General features: G+C 34.0%; 1 protein-coding gene across 1 annotated transcript; it reads right to left on the bottom strand.

Annotated features, from left to right (window-relative positions):
• Nucleotides 1-9,703: 9,703 nt before the first annotated feature.
• On the bottom strand, nucleotides 9,704-14,710 carry LOC140005553 (uncharacterized). The gene is made up of 3 exons (XM_072046560.1): nucleotides 13,567-14,710; nucleotides 11,045-11,241; nucleotides 9,704-10,453 (listed from the first exon to the last, which is right to left on the bottom strand). The coding sequence occupies exons 1-3, from the start codon at nucleotides 14,708-14,710 to the stop codon at nucleotides 9,704-9,706; spliced, it is 2,091 nt and encodes a 696-aa protein (XP_071902661.1).
• Between the last annotated feature and the right edge of the window lie 320 nt (nucleotides 14,711-15,030).

Genomic DNA, 15,030 nt, shown 5'->3' with positions numbered 1-15,030 from the left:
CTCTGTGTGGTTGATGAAATTTTTGCCATTAGTGCAGATTTAATGAAATGCCGATGTTTTTATAAAAAAAAAAATTATAATTTAGTATTTAAATGATAATTTATACATATATAATATAATGATAAGTAACAACAAGAAACATCCCACACAACCCAATTCTAATCTAATTTCTAACACAGCTGTAACCCATCACTCATCTCATGACCATCCTTTTCTATGCGACCTACTGGCACGATCTCTACTATCTCCATTAATTTCAAGATTTCAATTTTCACTCTCGATGAGCCACAGTCATCCTTAGTCCTAAACCTCTGTTGATTGCAATGGAATTCACTATTTCATTTGTGAAATTTTGAATTTTGAGAATTTTTTTTTTTTTTTTTAATTTAGTTCAACGAAAAGAGTAAAATACTACTTTCCAAATCCATATTGAGACAAAATTGAATTCAAAAGAACGCGAAAAAGGTCAAAATATTTTAGAGCCAAATTGCCAAAATTACTAATTTCTTATACTTGAATTACTGAATTCGATTTCAATGCTTACCTCCAATAAAAGTACTAAACCATGGGTCGAAAATAATAGTAGTGAGTTTGAAACTTGGCGCATAAAATAAATATTATTATTGTGAATTAGATTCTTGCATATGCAATGCTGTAATAGGCAAAGAATCATTAACATGAAAAGAAAATCCTTCAGTTTTTTGGTCAAAGTTTAGAAACCACCACTTTAATTTCTCACATATTCCTATACTCAATTGCCAATGCATCAATAAATCATGGCTGCAAAGTTTGACAAAAAAGCCCACATGCTAAAAGTTCAAAATGAGACCAACCCAGAGCCAACTCTGTCAAAGCGTGATCTGTGAAAAGGCCAATCAACCCAAAGTAGAGCAAATGTCATTTTGTATTTGTTTTCTCCTAACGGATGGGTTAACTCTTCTGGACATACTGTTGGGAAGTGACTTGCACCTATCAAACAAGGAAAGTTCGAAGAGTATCTCCTATATTGGTACTGATAATTAGAGACTTATGCAAGAGCCTTGGTTTGTGAGGTATTTGAGCCATCGGGTCATTAAGGTGTTTGCGTTATTTTGGGCTATTCATGTGTTTTATTCTATTAAGAATTTTAAGCCTATGAACGCTTACTATTCTAATACTTTGTACTCTTCTTATTCATAGTAAAATTCTGCTCCTCTATACATGGAGATGGGTATTTTTACCAAATCACACAAATCTGGTGTTTATCTCTTTGATTTATTTCTATTTTGTTATTGTCTTTGTGGGATGTCAAGGGCCATTGTATCCTTTTCTTTTGTGAATTTTTTAGGACCATCCCTTACAAACTTGTATAAGTTCTAAGAGTCCTTTTCTCCTCTTTTATAAATATTCTAGGAGTGGCCATTACAAACTGGTATTAGAAACTCTTAAGGATTTTGCGGCAATAATCACGGTGTCAACTTTGAAATGCTACAGCTTAAGTTGGAGCCCATTTAGTTTAATATGGAGTTGCCAAGAGCGAAGAAAATGCCAAAGAAGATGAATGATGAGGATTTTGGCGAGTTGGATAAGAAAGTGAAAATAAATTTTCGTAATAAATCTCTTTAATTTAATGAGATTTTATGAGGAGTCAGAACTAAGACTTCTGCTAAAGTCATGTAGAATAAGATCAGAACTTTGTATATGAAAAGGATAGTAGAGAATCAATTTTATTTGAAGAAAAGTCTTTGTAGTTTGGATGATTGAATGCATATATCTATACTTACATCTTGATAAATTTAATTCCATTTTCGTAGAATTGGAGAGATAGATGTGATCATTATTGATATGGACCAGGCACAAAATTTTAACAATAGCAAATTTAAATCTAAATCTAAATCTAGACACAAAAATAAACAGTACAATTATTTTCACAAAAAGGGGTACATTATGTTTGAATGCTTTAAATTGAAAATAAAAAAAAAAGTGTAATAGGGAAATCGAGTAAGGAAGATGTTCAAGCCATTGAACCCAGTGTTTTGCAGTAGTAGTGAGAGATGAAAATATTTTATTTGTGATTGATAACAAAATGAAAACTAAAAATGAGTGGGTTTTAGATTCTAGTTATTCTTATCACATGTCCAATGTAATATTCTTTTTCACTTATTAATCTGGTAATGGTAGAGTTGTTTTGATGAGTATATTTACATAAAATAAGATTGCAATTAAAAATGTAAAATAACTTATGAGAGCATTTATAGTTGTTAAAATGATCCAAGGTCAAAACAAATACTATGAAAATATCAAACTCAAGTCAAGAAAAATTAAGGAAAACTTAAAAGGTCAAAAAACAAAAATGCATTAATAACTTGAAGCAACAGTTTTTTTCTGGTTTTTACTAGCTTTCATTGTCCAAGTGCCATTTTTGACCGGTTTTTATTGGTCAATGATCATCCGGTTTTTCTATTTGACAAAGACTGAATAGATGATAAATTCTTCTATTCAATCTGTTGACTTGCTGGTCGAATTCGAGTTCAAACACAAATCAATGCATCTCGAAGGCAAGTAAGTATGACAGTTTTAATTATCAATAATTTCAGAATTTCTAGCTCTGGTAGGTGAAATCGAGGCATAAAATTGTATTGATGTTCGAGATGAAATCTTCTACTCTAATATTTCCTTTAACCTAAGGAAATTGTATTGGTGGACCAAAGCATTTTTGTCGTGATGTTAGTTCAACAATTGTTCATGAGGAAATTGGTAGGAATTAGTGAGTCAAAATATTTCCTTCAAACCTGTATACCAAAGCTTGAAAACTTTTCCCGCTTAGAACTTGATAGCAGCGAAACACCCCTTCAACATCTTTGTCTTTTATGGGCTCTGATTGCAGGTTCTCCATGTGATATCCCACAATTGAAATAGGAAGAGGACAGTGAACGGAATTCAAGCTCCAGCCCATTGGCTATAAGTAATTTTGATCAATCATTTTTAGTCGTGATTTTAGCCCAAAGATTATTTGTCCCGCCACTGAGTGGGGGCACATGTGTGTATGTGTGTGTGCATGAGCGAATTTGTATGTGATGACTCTGCGTGTGTTTGTAATACCTTACAGTTACCATGAAAATACAGTGTACGTACTATCTTATATGTTTTTGTGTGTGTGGTGACTGCGTATGTATTTTCATATAAGTTTCTATGTATGTGTCTATCACAATTAGTCGAAGATTATCCCAAAGTTTACCATTTTACTAATTGGATTTCAAAATGTTTGGTTCATTTTTTATACAAACTAAGGGTAACTTTGATAAAACTGAAGTTTGAAATTTAAAATCTGAATCCATTAAGCCACTGAATCGTTAATCACTAAATCTAATACATTTGAGTGTATGTCACATTAAACAATGAGTAAATAGTTTATCACCTATTTTTATTTACTTATTATTTATTTTTTGAAGTAAGTTTTGCCTAAAAAACTCAATGTCATTTAATTAATTCAGATGTTCTTTTTTTTCTATTTTGTTATTAAATGCATCTGAAAATATTAAGATGTAAAACAGGATTAGATAATGCTGAATTAGATTATCAAACAGGACCTAAGTATGGCTATAGAATACTGCTTCGCCCAATTCGGCTTAGATTTAATGTGCAATTTTTACCTTAGATTAGCATGCTTTTTGATTCTATCAATTCAAAATATTGTGATTCCGTTACTTTACTAGTCATGATCCCGTTGGTCGGGCGGAATTATATTTTGCTTTCTCATTTTCTCAAAATCAAACAACTTTTGTCATAACAACTTAAGTGTATAAGAAAGTGAAAAATTAAAATCAAATTGGACTTCTATATAAAATTTTATTTGTATTGAATTTGATAGTTTTTATTTCAAAGTCAAATAAATGAGAAAAACAAAGATTATTGAGAAACATACAAAAGCAAGTGAATAGACAGCATTCCCAAGATATTGTGAAAAAACTAATTGTTCAAAAATTTAGTTTTGGGTGTATTGGTAAAGAATCTTAAAAATAATGCGCATGCTAAGATTAATACAAACCTAAAAAACATTTTTTTTATAATAAAATATATTTCATTTAAGGATTACTGGAAATCGTCCAGCACAATTGAGATACATTGCTGCCCTGGTGGCAGATAAACATGCACTAAAATTATAGATCCGCAATTTAACAAATACATAAGATTTGAGAAATTAAGGACAGATCTAAAAAGTACCATAAATTTGAAAAACATTTCATCATAGAATAAGTCGCCGCAGCTCTCTTTGTACATGCTGTAATCGTCAGATCTGCTAATCAACACTTGTAAGGTCCAATAAAGATGGTGAGATCTACCGAGATTGATCAAAATCTGAAATATTCCCTCAGATTTGCTATCCAACTAGTTCAAGCTCAATACTGAAAGTGAGATCTGATGAGAAGACTGAAGAAATTGTAGATCTAACATATAGACCTAAAAAAACTCCAAGATCTGAAAAAGTAAAGAAACAAAACTAAACAAAACTCTCACTAAGATAGTTTAGTGACGTGCGCAGGGTATACATATCAATTTAACCTCATTCTAATCAAGTTTTACATTTATAAACTCCTAAACACCCCACACGCGATTTATCGCAAGTATACGAATCGTGAGCGAGTATAGGGTATTAAGGGTCGATCCCACAAGGAAGATTGCAATTACCGGTACTACTAAAGCTTCTCTATTATTTAGACTATCAATGAATTATAACAAATTTTACCTACTCAAATTATACAAAATAACAAATAAAAGCTCCTTAGGTTGTGGTATCCCTAACTACTCATGCAAGTGCTATATTTGGATCATTTAGTACTACATCTAGGCTAGTTATGGTGTAATTTCCTTAAACATGTGAAACCTACTTTCGTAGTGAATCAACTATACTCATAACTAATTCATACCTATTTTCATGGATATGAAATTAGCTACAAGTTCATTTTTTCAATGAAATTACATGAAATGAATCACTAAAAACCACATAAGTGCACCTCTACTTTCGTGAGTGTACTCCCTATGTTTAGCACCTCTTGAACTAGTGTTAAATCTCAATTTTCATTGCAGAAACAACACCTTAGATAATCACAATCAATGGTACCAGATTAATCATGATTTAAGAAGCCAAAGTGCTAAATAACTTGCTCAAATCATAGCAGTCAAATAACCAAATAATAAACACTAACAATCATAGAAAGTTCAACCAAACCCAAGGTATAAACTTTAGAAACACATAATGAACACAAAATCCAGAACTTGTATATTAACTAAACTTGGAATCAAATACAAAAGATAAAGAGTTTGGAAGGAATACAACCCTTGTCACATGAGCTTTCTTCCTTGCCTTCTTCATCCTCCATCTTCATCCTAATCTAGATAATAAACAAGAATGGAAAAGCTACACTACTCTATACTAAGCTAAACTAACACTAGGGAGATGAAAGAGCTACATTTCTGCAGACTCCAAACTTCTCCCGTATGTCTCTCTTCTATTTGCTATGAACTCCCAATCTCTGCTATCTACTCCCCCTCTCATGGTCTCCATTCTTGCAATCTTGGCTCTTTTATGATGAAAGGTGGTCAAGAAATGAGGCATCCACCTTCCTTTTACAGCTGGAGATGTTTCTCACATGTCTAGCATCCCATGTGAGTTGGTGGAGGTGAAATTGAGTTTTCCGCGTAAAAAGCAGACCTCTCTGACCACAATCCGGCCAGAAATCCGGCCAGAAATCCGGCCAAATTCCGGCCGGATTGCTACAGTGACCATTTGGTCACTTCTGGTTCAATTTCCAGCTCTGCTCCGATTTTGACTCAACTTCAACTAAACTTTTCTTGATGATAAAAGCTGATTTAGCTCTTGACCAAAACATAAAACTTGTAGCCCTTTGCGTTAGCTTTCCAATGCATCAAGAATCACCTCATTTGGATCTGTGTAGGCTGAGAAATGACCGAAATACCCTTACCTGCTCATTGCCCTGTTCCAGTTTCGACCAGTAGAAATTTGCTATTGTAATTCGGCATTTTGACCTGGAAAACCTTCAAACTGGATTTAGATGTCTTCACCAAAGTTGTAGATCTATCTCTTATCTTCAAATTGGTTCAAGAATCATCTTAATCCGATCACTGTAGCTCAAGTTATAGCCGAAATACGAAAATGTGTCAAAACTGTCAAAATACACAAAATCCAAGTAAAAAGTGATAAAAACCTCATTTAACCACTTAAAAACATTTTTTACCAATTATAGCCAAAATGAATCATTTTCTTCCAATAATATACCCAAAGTGACTAAAAATAATATAAAATATCATACAATTATTACGTAAATTAGTCACTTATCATTTAGGAGAGACTAAAACTCTCAATAAGACACCTTAGGAGAGAAGAAAACTCTCACTAGGATAACCTAGGAGAGACTTTATTGAATGAAAGGAAAAGCAAAGGACAAAGGAAGAGGAAGAGAGACCTTGGCTTAAGGCCAAGATCTCCCTCCTATGGAGGAGGAAGGGTAGAGAAGGAAACCTAGAGAGAAGGTAGAGAATCCCTCCACTAGGATAACCTAAAAATCATTTTTAGTTACACTTACAATGATTTATACATGCTTGAAACCTACATCAATTTCACAAAACAAAATTCTATAAACAAAAAATTAACCTATTCCATGTTGTCTGTTCTTCAGTTGTAGTGCAAAAGCCAAAATAGAAAAAGTAAAATTGAGACCCTATTTAACAACCCGATTTATCATTTAAACTTAATAGATTCAGATTTTAATATATTCAGACATTTTTTATGATCGAAAATAGAATATCTGAATTAATTAAATAGTACTAAATTTTCTAGACAAGATTTACTTCAAAAATAAGTCGTAAGCTATTCACTTATTACTTACTATGATATACAGTCAAATGTATCAGATTTAATACTTAAAAATTTGATAACTTAATAGATTCATATTTTAGGTTTCAGTTTTCATATTTCGTTTTATCAAATGCATCCTAGGTTATGAAGTTAATCAAAAAGGCATTTGAAATTGAAATATTCAATTTCAACACTAAAATGAAATCAAAGTAGATCAATTTACACGCACTTTGAGCCAATCCTAATTACAAATCAAGGAACATAAGTGGCATTATTGATACATAATTCATCGTAAATACCAATCAAGTAATCTAAATACAACTAGAGATCTATATTGCGACGATCCACATGCCTGAAGGAGCAAAGAAGACGTTGAGTATGTGTAAGTATGAGAAAAAGATTTGTCATACTTGAAAAAAATATACATTTTTGCAACTTGTTTACTCATACATCATGTATGTAAGTTAACTTAAAAAGAACAACAATTTATGGCTACCGTTTTTCCTCATTATAATCTCTTGAAATAGGGAAAAAAAATAAAAGTGAAGGCCATAACTAATAAAATAGTGAAAACAGGACACCAGTACAATAAATTCGCAATCAATAGTCACCCAGTAAGTTTGTGACTTGTTGAAAATCTAGATGTGAAGACTGATTATAGAAATCAGTCCCTTTCCATCCATTGGAACACTGCTTATGAGTAGGAGACCTTTCTTCTTCTTTCAGAACCTTTACCAAACTTGCCTGAGATAGCAAGAGTAGAATTAGGCCCAATTGATTAGGCAAATAGCTTTCCAGTGTTATGGTTTTGCAGGCTGAGTATATCATACCGAAGGAGATGAAGTATTCGAGAAATAATGCAAAAAGTTTCATGGATACAGGAGAACTCCAATGTATCTAACCCCATGAATCTCACATCTATTACCTGTGAATAGACCAATCATTGAACAATCGTCGAAGAAAAGAATGTACGATCATGGTGTTCAATTGAAACCATCTGCATAAATATAAAGAGGAAAAACAACAACAAATTATGAATATATGATAGAAACAATTTCTGCAAGCTCCCAAACAAAACAAAAAAAGGAACAGTAAAATAAGTACAATAAATAGCAAGCAAAGCACAGGGTAGTAAAACCTTACCGGACAATAAATTAGTCAATAAGAAACGCAAGGGAAAACATTGAAATTCCACAAATCATATTTTTGTAAAAGTAAAATTGGGCAATATTATTTATCCCTAAAAATCTGAAAAAGATTTAGCAATTGATATGTTGTTGAAACTCAATTACTAAATCGCTATGAAGATGATGAAAAAAAAATAGGAATACGCTACTGAAATGATAATTCTTGACATGCCTAGAATTCTTAATAAATAAGAAGGGAAAGGAATCATTACAAAAATTGGAATGGTAACGTTTTCTATTATTTTGTTATGTTTTAAATTTTGGAAAAGATTGAGATAGATAACGGGTGAATTAGCTTTTAATAAAACCTCTCCAGTCACGTGCCCAAATCACGAGTAAGTAGTTGCAATCATTTTACAATTCTACACATATTGTATTTCTTAAATAAGTTAGAGTGACAATTATTTAATTTCATTTTTTAAATTTGGAGATTTATAATGTAATTTTTATTGTTCTTTAGATCTGGAGAATTTTTGCTTCAAATCTGAAGTATCCTTTTTTTCGGATCTGTTCTTTAATATCTGTGTATATTTGATGATGTAATTTTTGTCATCAATACAAATTTTAATGAAATTATAATATTTTATCAAAAAATTAATTTGAGGGATAGACTCTAATTGAGGAGTCCAATTCAATATAAATATATTCATGTCCATGAATGTACACCAAAATTATAAAAGAAATATACAGGTACACAATTACACCAAACACAATCGTATTTGTCCCAATACCCCCATAGTCAGAACCTAAACATACACATACAGGCACTTGTGTATGAAGTTCATAGACGCATGAAAATGTGCCTCTAAATATCACTACGCACATCTACTTTTCTCAAAAAAAAAAAGACATCTTTTTCTTTACATGTATCTAGTTATATTCACAATTGCACCTGAAGACAATATAAGCTACGTGCTTCATTTCTTCTCCTATAGTCTTGTTATTCTTTTTTTTTTTCGGAAACAATAGAATTATTTATTTCTACTAAGAGAGAATATTACAATATATGAGCAAGAGCTCAAACTTGTTCTTTACAAAAGTGTACTAAGACATTGAGGATCAAAGAACTCCTCATCAAAATAAATGTGCAATGCTTGCTTACTCAGTTTATAACTAAGTGTATTAGTACTACCATTACCAGACTGGCTAGCAAATGAGCATGTCCTAAACATTAAGCTTAGATCATTGATGTACTCTAGATGGGCTAATATGCGCATGTTGCTTGGGACTTGACAGATTATCATCTTTAAAATCTGGTTACATGATGTCTGAACCTATATGTTATGCCAGCTTTGTTCCTTTAGCTTACAAAATACCAATTGTATAGCCACCAAATTGTCCAAAACAGCTGATCCGATGCTTCTTTCCTTCAGCATCCACGCTGCGCCAATCTGGTTCAGTGCATTTGTTGCTGTGATGCCAATTCCCATATTTTGTCCTTCAATGTGTTGCCCCACATTAACACTGATGATCAGCATGTTTCCTTCTGGTTCCCCCTTTCCTCTTGTTCGTTTGCTATTTTTGTTTCTGAGATGCTCATACGTTGCTCTACCTGTTGGCATTGATGATACTCCTCCCAGTCGTTTATTGCTTTTCTAACTACTTCCATTGGATGCCTATCTTTTCCTTCAAATTCTGCTTCATTTCTGGCTTTCCAAATCTACCAAAGGATGTCCACTGTTAACGCTATGTGTTCCATTCCATCCTTTCTAGCCTTTACTTCCATTAGCATGCTCCGCCACTTTCTGAAGTCGCTTGTGTATTCATTAATTCCATCCCACTGTAATGGAGCCATATTCCATATCAGCTTTGCTTTGCTGCATTGGAAGAAAATGTGCTCAACTATCTCATTTGTTTCTCCACATTGCTTACAGATTAATTCTCCCTTTCTTGTTCTCCTAAATATAGCTTCTTTTCCCGATAAAACTTGATGCAGGCTCTTCCATAAAAACAGCTTGTGCTTGTGTTTTATTCTCATTTTCCATAGCTGTTTCCAGATTTTATTGCTTACCCCTGTCCAACTTGTTTCTCCCAATCTGCTCACTTGTGCTTTAGACTGTCTATCCTCCTTTGTCAATGCTTCATAAGCAGACCTGACCATGTATTGTCCATTTTTGCTAGGACTCCAAAAGTAGCAATCAGGTCTACTTGTCAAACTTATAGGCGTTTTGAGTATATTTCCAGCATCCTGTGAGCTAAAGGTCCTAAAAATGAGTGCTGATTTCCATCTAAAGTTGGAGATCAGCTCACTAAATTTTGTGACCTTGCAACTCGGGGGTTTTAGGGATTCTACCTTGCCTTCCTTACCTTCCAGTAGCCAAGCATCTTCCCAAATTTTGGTGCCCTTCCCATTTCCAATTTTTTTCCTAACTCTACGCTGCACCTCATCTCTTGCTCCCATCAGACTCTTCTATATCCATGATGCATTGCCTTTTACTTCACATCTTAGTGGTGATGTCTTGGGGTAGTACTTTGCTCTCAACATTTTACTAAGCAAAAGATTCAGGCACGCGAGAATCCTCCAAATCTGTTTGCCTAGCAAGGCTTTATTAAAGCCTTGGAGATCTTTAAAGCCTAGTCCCCCAGTGTTCTTTTCAGTGGACATCTTTTTCCATAAACACCAATGCATTTTCCTTCTCGCATTATCCTCCCCCCCACCAGAATCTTTCCATCAGAGCGTTGATTTCTTTGCATAACTTTTACTGGAAGCTTAAAACATGACATTGCGTAATTTGGCATTGCCATGGTTACTGGTTTTAGGAACACTTCTTTTCCTGCTTGACTTAGCTATTTGTTGGACTAGATCAACATTGTTTTTTTTGCACTTTTCTCTGATGAAACCAAAGATTTGGTCTTTGGTTTTAGTGATTATCATTGGTAGCCCCAAATACTTCCCTTGCTTCACCACCTTTATATGTTCTAAACTACTGCAGATTTCTCTTTGTTCATTCTGTTCCACATTTCTACTAAACAACACTGAGGATTTTTCAATATTGATCACCTGTCCTGAACCATGTTCATAAATATTCAAAATTCTCCTCACTTCTTCAGCTTGCCTCTTGTTTGCTTTGCAAAATATTAAAGAGTCATCTGCAAAGAATAGGTGAGTTATTGACGGGCCACTCCTACTGATCCTCATCCCAGTCAGCCTTTTGCTCCTTTCTGCTTGATCTAGCAAGTTTGAAAAGCCTTCTGAGACTAATAGGTATAGGTAAGGTGACAAAGGATCACCTTATCTAATTCCTCTTGAAGGTATCACGTATCCTTTAGGCTCTCCATTTATGTTGAAGGAAAAAGAAGCTATTGTGATGCACTCCATTATCCAATTGATCCATCTATCACAAAGTCCCAGTTGTACCATGATTTCCTTCAGATATCCCCACTCAACCCTGACGGGTATTTTACATACGTGCAAGCTAAAAAAATACCGAATTACACCCGTTCACTGCAAGTATACAGATCAACTAGTAGTTTAGGGTATATATCGAGTCGATCCCACAGGGAAGAGTGAACAATTACCGGTATTACTAAACCTTCTCTATTATTTAGACTATCAATTAATTATAACAAATTTAACCTACTGAAATTATACGAAATAACAAATAAAAGCTCCTTAGGTTGTGGTATCCCTAACTACTCATGCAAGTGCTATATTTGGATCATTGAGTACTATATCTAGGCTAGTTATAGTGTAATTTCCTTATGCATTTGAATCCTACTTTCGTAGTGAATCAATTATACTTATAACTAATCCATACTTATTCTCATGGTTATGAAATTAGCTACAAGTTCACTTCTTCAGTGAAATTACATGAAATTAATCACTAAAAACCACATAGGTGCACCTCTACTTTCGTGAGTGTACTCCCTATGTTTAGCACTTCTTGAACCAATGTTAAATCTCAATTTTCATTGCAGAAATAGCATCTTAGATAATCACAATTAATGGTACCAGATTAACCATGATTTAAAGAGCTAAAGTGCTAAATAAATTGCTCAAATAATAGCAATCAAGTAGCCAAATAATAAGCACTAACAATCATAGAAAGTTCAACCAAACCCAAGGCATAAACTTTAGAAACAAATAATGAACATAAATTCCAGAACTTGCATATTAACCATATTTAAGAATCCAATACAAAAGATAAAGAGTTGGAGAAGAGATAACCCATGTCACTTGAGCTTCAACTTCTCTTTCTTCATCTCCATTTTCATCCTAATCTAGCCATTATACAAGAATGGATAAACTACACTTACTACACTATCCTACACTAAGGAAATGGAAGAACTACATTTCTGCACTCTTCTAGCTTCTCCCGTATGTTTTTTTTTCTTCCCAAATGTCTCTGCATATAAGCTGATGAAAATCTCCTCTCTAGTCCAAAATTTCTGCTCTAATGATTCTCAATTCTCCATTTGTTAAGGAAGTCAAAAACAATGACTTTTGACTTGGAATAAGCCATATTGTATGCTCTTTTTGTCTTCTGAAGCATGTGCACCGAATTCACTTGCAACTTATAGCTGGAAAGTAGTCTGAACACAAGAGAATTGACTGAACAAATTGCAGAATTTCGGCCAGAAAACGGGCCTACACAAAACGCGGTTACAAGTCACGTTTTGTGTACTCGCGTATTCACTTTGGCCTTACTTTATCTGCGATTTTATCTATCATAAAGGCCAAACTGGCTTTTTTGCAAAACACAAAAGTTGTAGCCCTTTGAGTTAGATTTTCAATGCTTCAAGAATCATCCAAATCGGAGCTTTGTAGCCTGAGATATGATCAAAATACTAAACACTGGTCAGAGCTCTGTTTTCCACTTTGGACAGCTGAGTTGAATTTCGGTATTTCAACTTTTGGACTATGAAAACGGCTGAATTGGACTTTGATGTTTTCATACCAAATGTAGATCTCTTTCTTAGCTTTAAATTGGTATAAGGATCACCTCAATCTGATCAATGTAGCTCCAAATATAGTCGAAATACTGAAGAGTGTCAAAACTGTCTTGGCTTGCATTTCCTTACTTAAACGTTTTTCACTTCATTTTTCTTTTTACCACTTTGAATTCTTCACCAAATCTCTATTTTTCACTTCAATTGGCATCCTTTGGTGGTTGAATCATCATTCCTGGATAAAAATGAAGTTTTTACTATTAAAATCAATAGAAATGCAATATTAGCCACTTTTACCAAAAATGTATATTTTTACCAAAATCTTAGTTAATTTAATTATAAAACTAAATAATCAAACCAAATTAACTAATAAAATGCACTTAAAAATACATAAAATAAATCCTTATCAAACCCTGTCGTAAGCTTTCGACATATCTAGCTTTAGGGCCATAAAACCATGAGATCCTTCTCATTTGTTTTTGAGGTAATGCAAGTACTCATGAGAGATTATCACATTATCCAAAATCTGCCTTCCAAGTACAAAGGTAGCTTGGTTTTTGCTAATACATTTTTCCAAAACTTTTTTCAATCTATTTGCTAAAATTTTTGAAATGATTTTATAAAACACATTACATAGACTTATAGGCCTAAACTGCTTAACCTCAGTGGGGTTCTCAACCTTAGGGATAAGGGATATGTTGGTGTGATTCATAGCTTTCAGCATATGGCCAGAATGAAAGAAGCTTTTGGTGGCTTTTATGGTATCATTTTTAACAATGTGCCAAAATTTATGAAAGAATAGTGGTGTCATGCCATCAGGTCCAGGGGCTTTGGTTGGGTTCATGGAGAACAGTGCAGCTTTAATTTCTTTCTCCTTGACTGGTTGGGTTAATTCTGAATTCATGTGGTCTGATATTGTCTGTGACATTCCCTCCAAAACCATATCAGTTTGAGTCACTCCCTTGCTACTGAAAAGCTCCTTAAATTGGTTCACAACTTCTTCTCCAATTTCCTCTTCTGATGTAGTCCGCGTACTGTCCTTCCTTTGTAGTCTTTGTATTTTGTTTCTCTTTCTCCTACCTTTCACATTAGAGTGAAAAAAATGAGTATTTTTATCCTCCGCCTTGAGCCACTGCGCTCTAGATTTTTGACTCCAGAAAATTTCCTCTTCATCATAAGCCTCCTTTAATTGTCTTCTGAGATCCTTGTTTCTTTCCTTTTTGTCATCGCACTCACTAACGTTGAGCTCTTCTAGTAGCTTTTTCAGATTATCGATCCTCTTCCTAGCATTTCCTTGGAAGTTATTTTTCCAATTCAGTAAAGCCAATCTGTAGTTTGCTACTTTCTTATGCACTTTGTACATATTGGAGCCTATTTGCTCCTCCTCCCACGCCTGACTGATCACTTGTTCCAGTCTCTCTTTTTTCAGCCAACTTTTATAAAAAATGAATCGCTTCTTTCTCTTTTCCTTTAGAGGGTTGGAATCTATAAGCATCATACTATGGTTTGGTCCAAAATTATCTATATGTTTAACTAGAGTTCTGTCAAACATTTGGCTCCAACCATTACTTCCCAAGGCTCTATCTAGCCTTTGTTTGATTTCACCTTCTTGAGTCCAATGGTTACTCCATGTCCAGGGGTCACCTTCAAAACCAAGATCAATGAGTCCATTTTGTTCAATGAAGTTCCTAAAGTCTTTGAAGGTTCCTTCCTCTCTTTTTCTACCACCCCATTTCTCCTCATTTGATGTAATGTCATTAAAATCACCCGTAATCATCCATCTAGGACCCTATAGCACCTTCCTTCGTTCTACAACTTCCCACTGATTCCTCCTAACTTGATTGTCTGTACTCGTATATATGCCTATGAACCACCAGTCCACATTCTTGTCTGTATCCATAATGTGGATTTTCATAGTGAAAGCAGTTGTTTGGAACCCAAAACCTTTACCTCCTTGTTCCATATTATTGTCATACCACCTGACTTATTCATAGACTCTACCACTACACATTCATCAAACCTCAATTGTCTTCTAACTTTCACCATAAACTGTTGTCTATTTTTGGTCTCACACAAGAAGACCATTTGTGGGGAGAG

This window comes from Coffea arabica, chromosome 1c (assembly GCF_036785885.1).
Source record: "Coffea arabica cultivar ET-39 chromosome 1c, Coffea Arabica ET-39 HiFi, whole genome shotgun sequence".
Taxonomy (NCBI): domain Eukaryota; kingdom Viridiplantae; phylum Streptophyta; class Magnoliopsida; order Gentianales; family Rubiaceae; genus Coffea; species Coffea arabica.
Note: the sequence above shows the minus strand (reverse complement) of the source record. Positions and strands in the feature narration are given on the sequence as shown.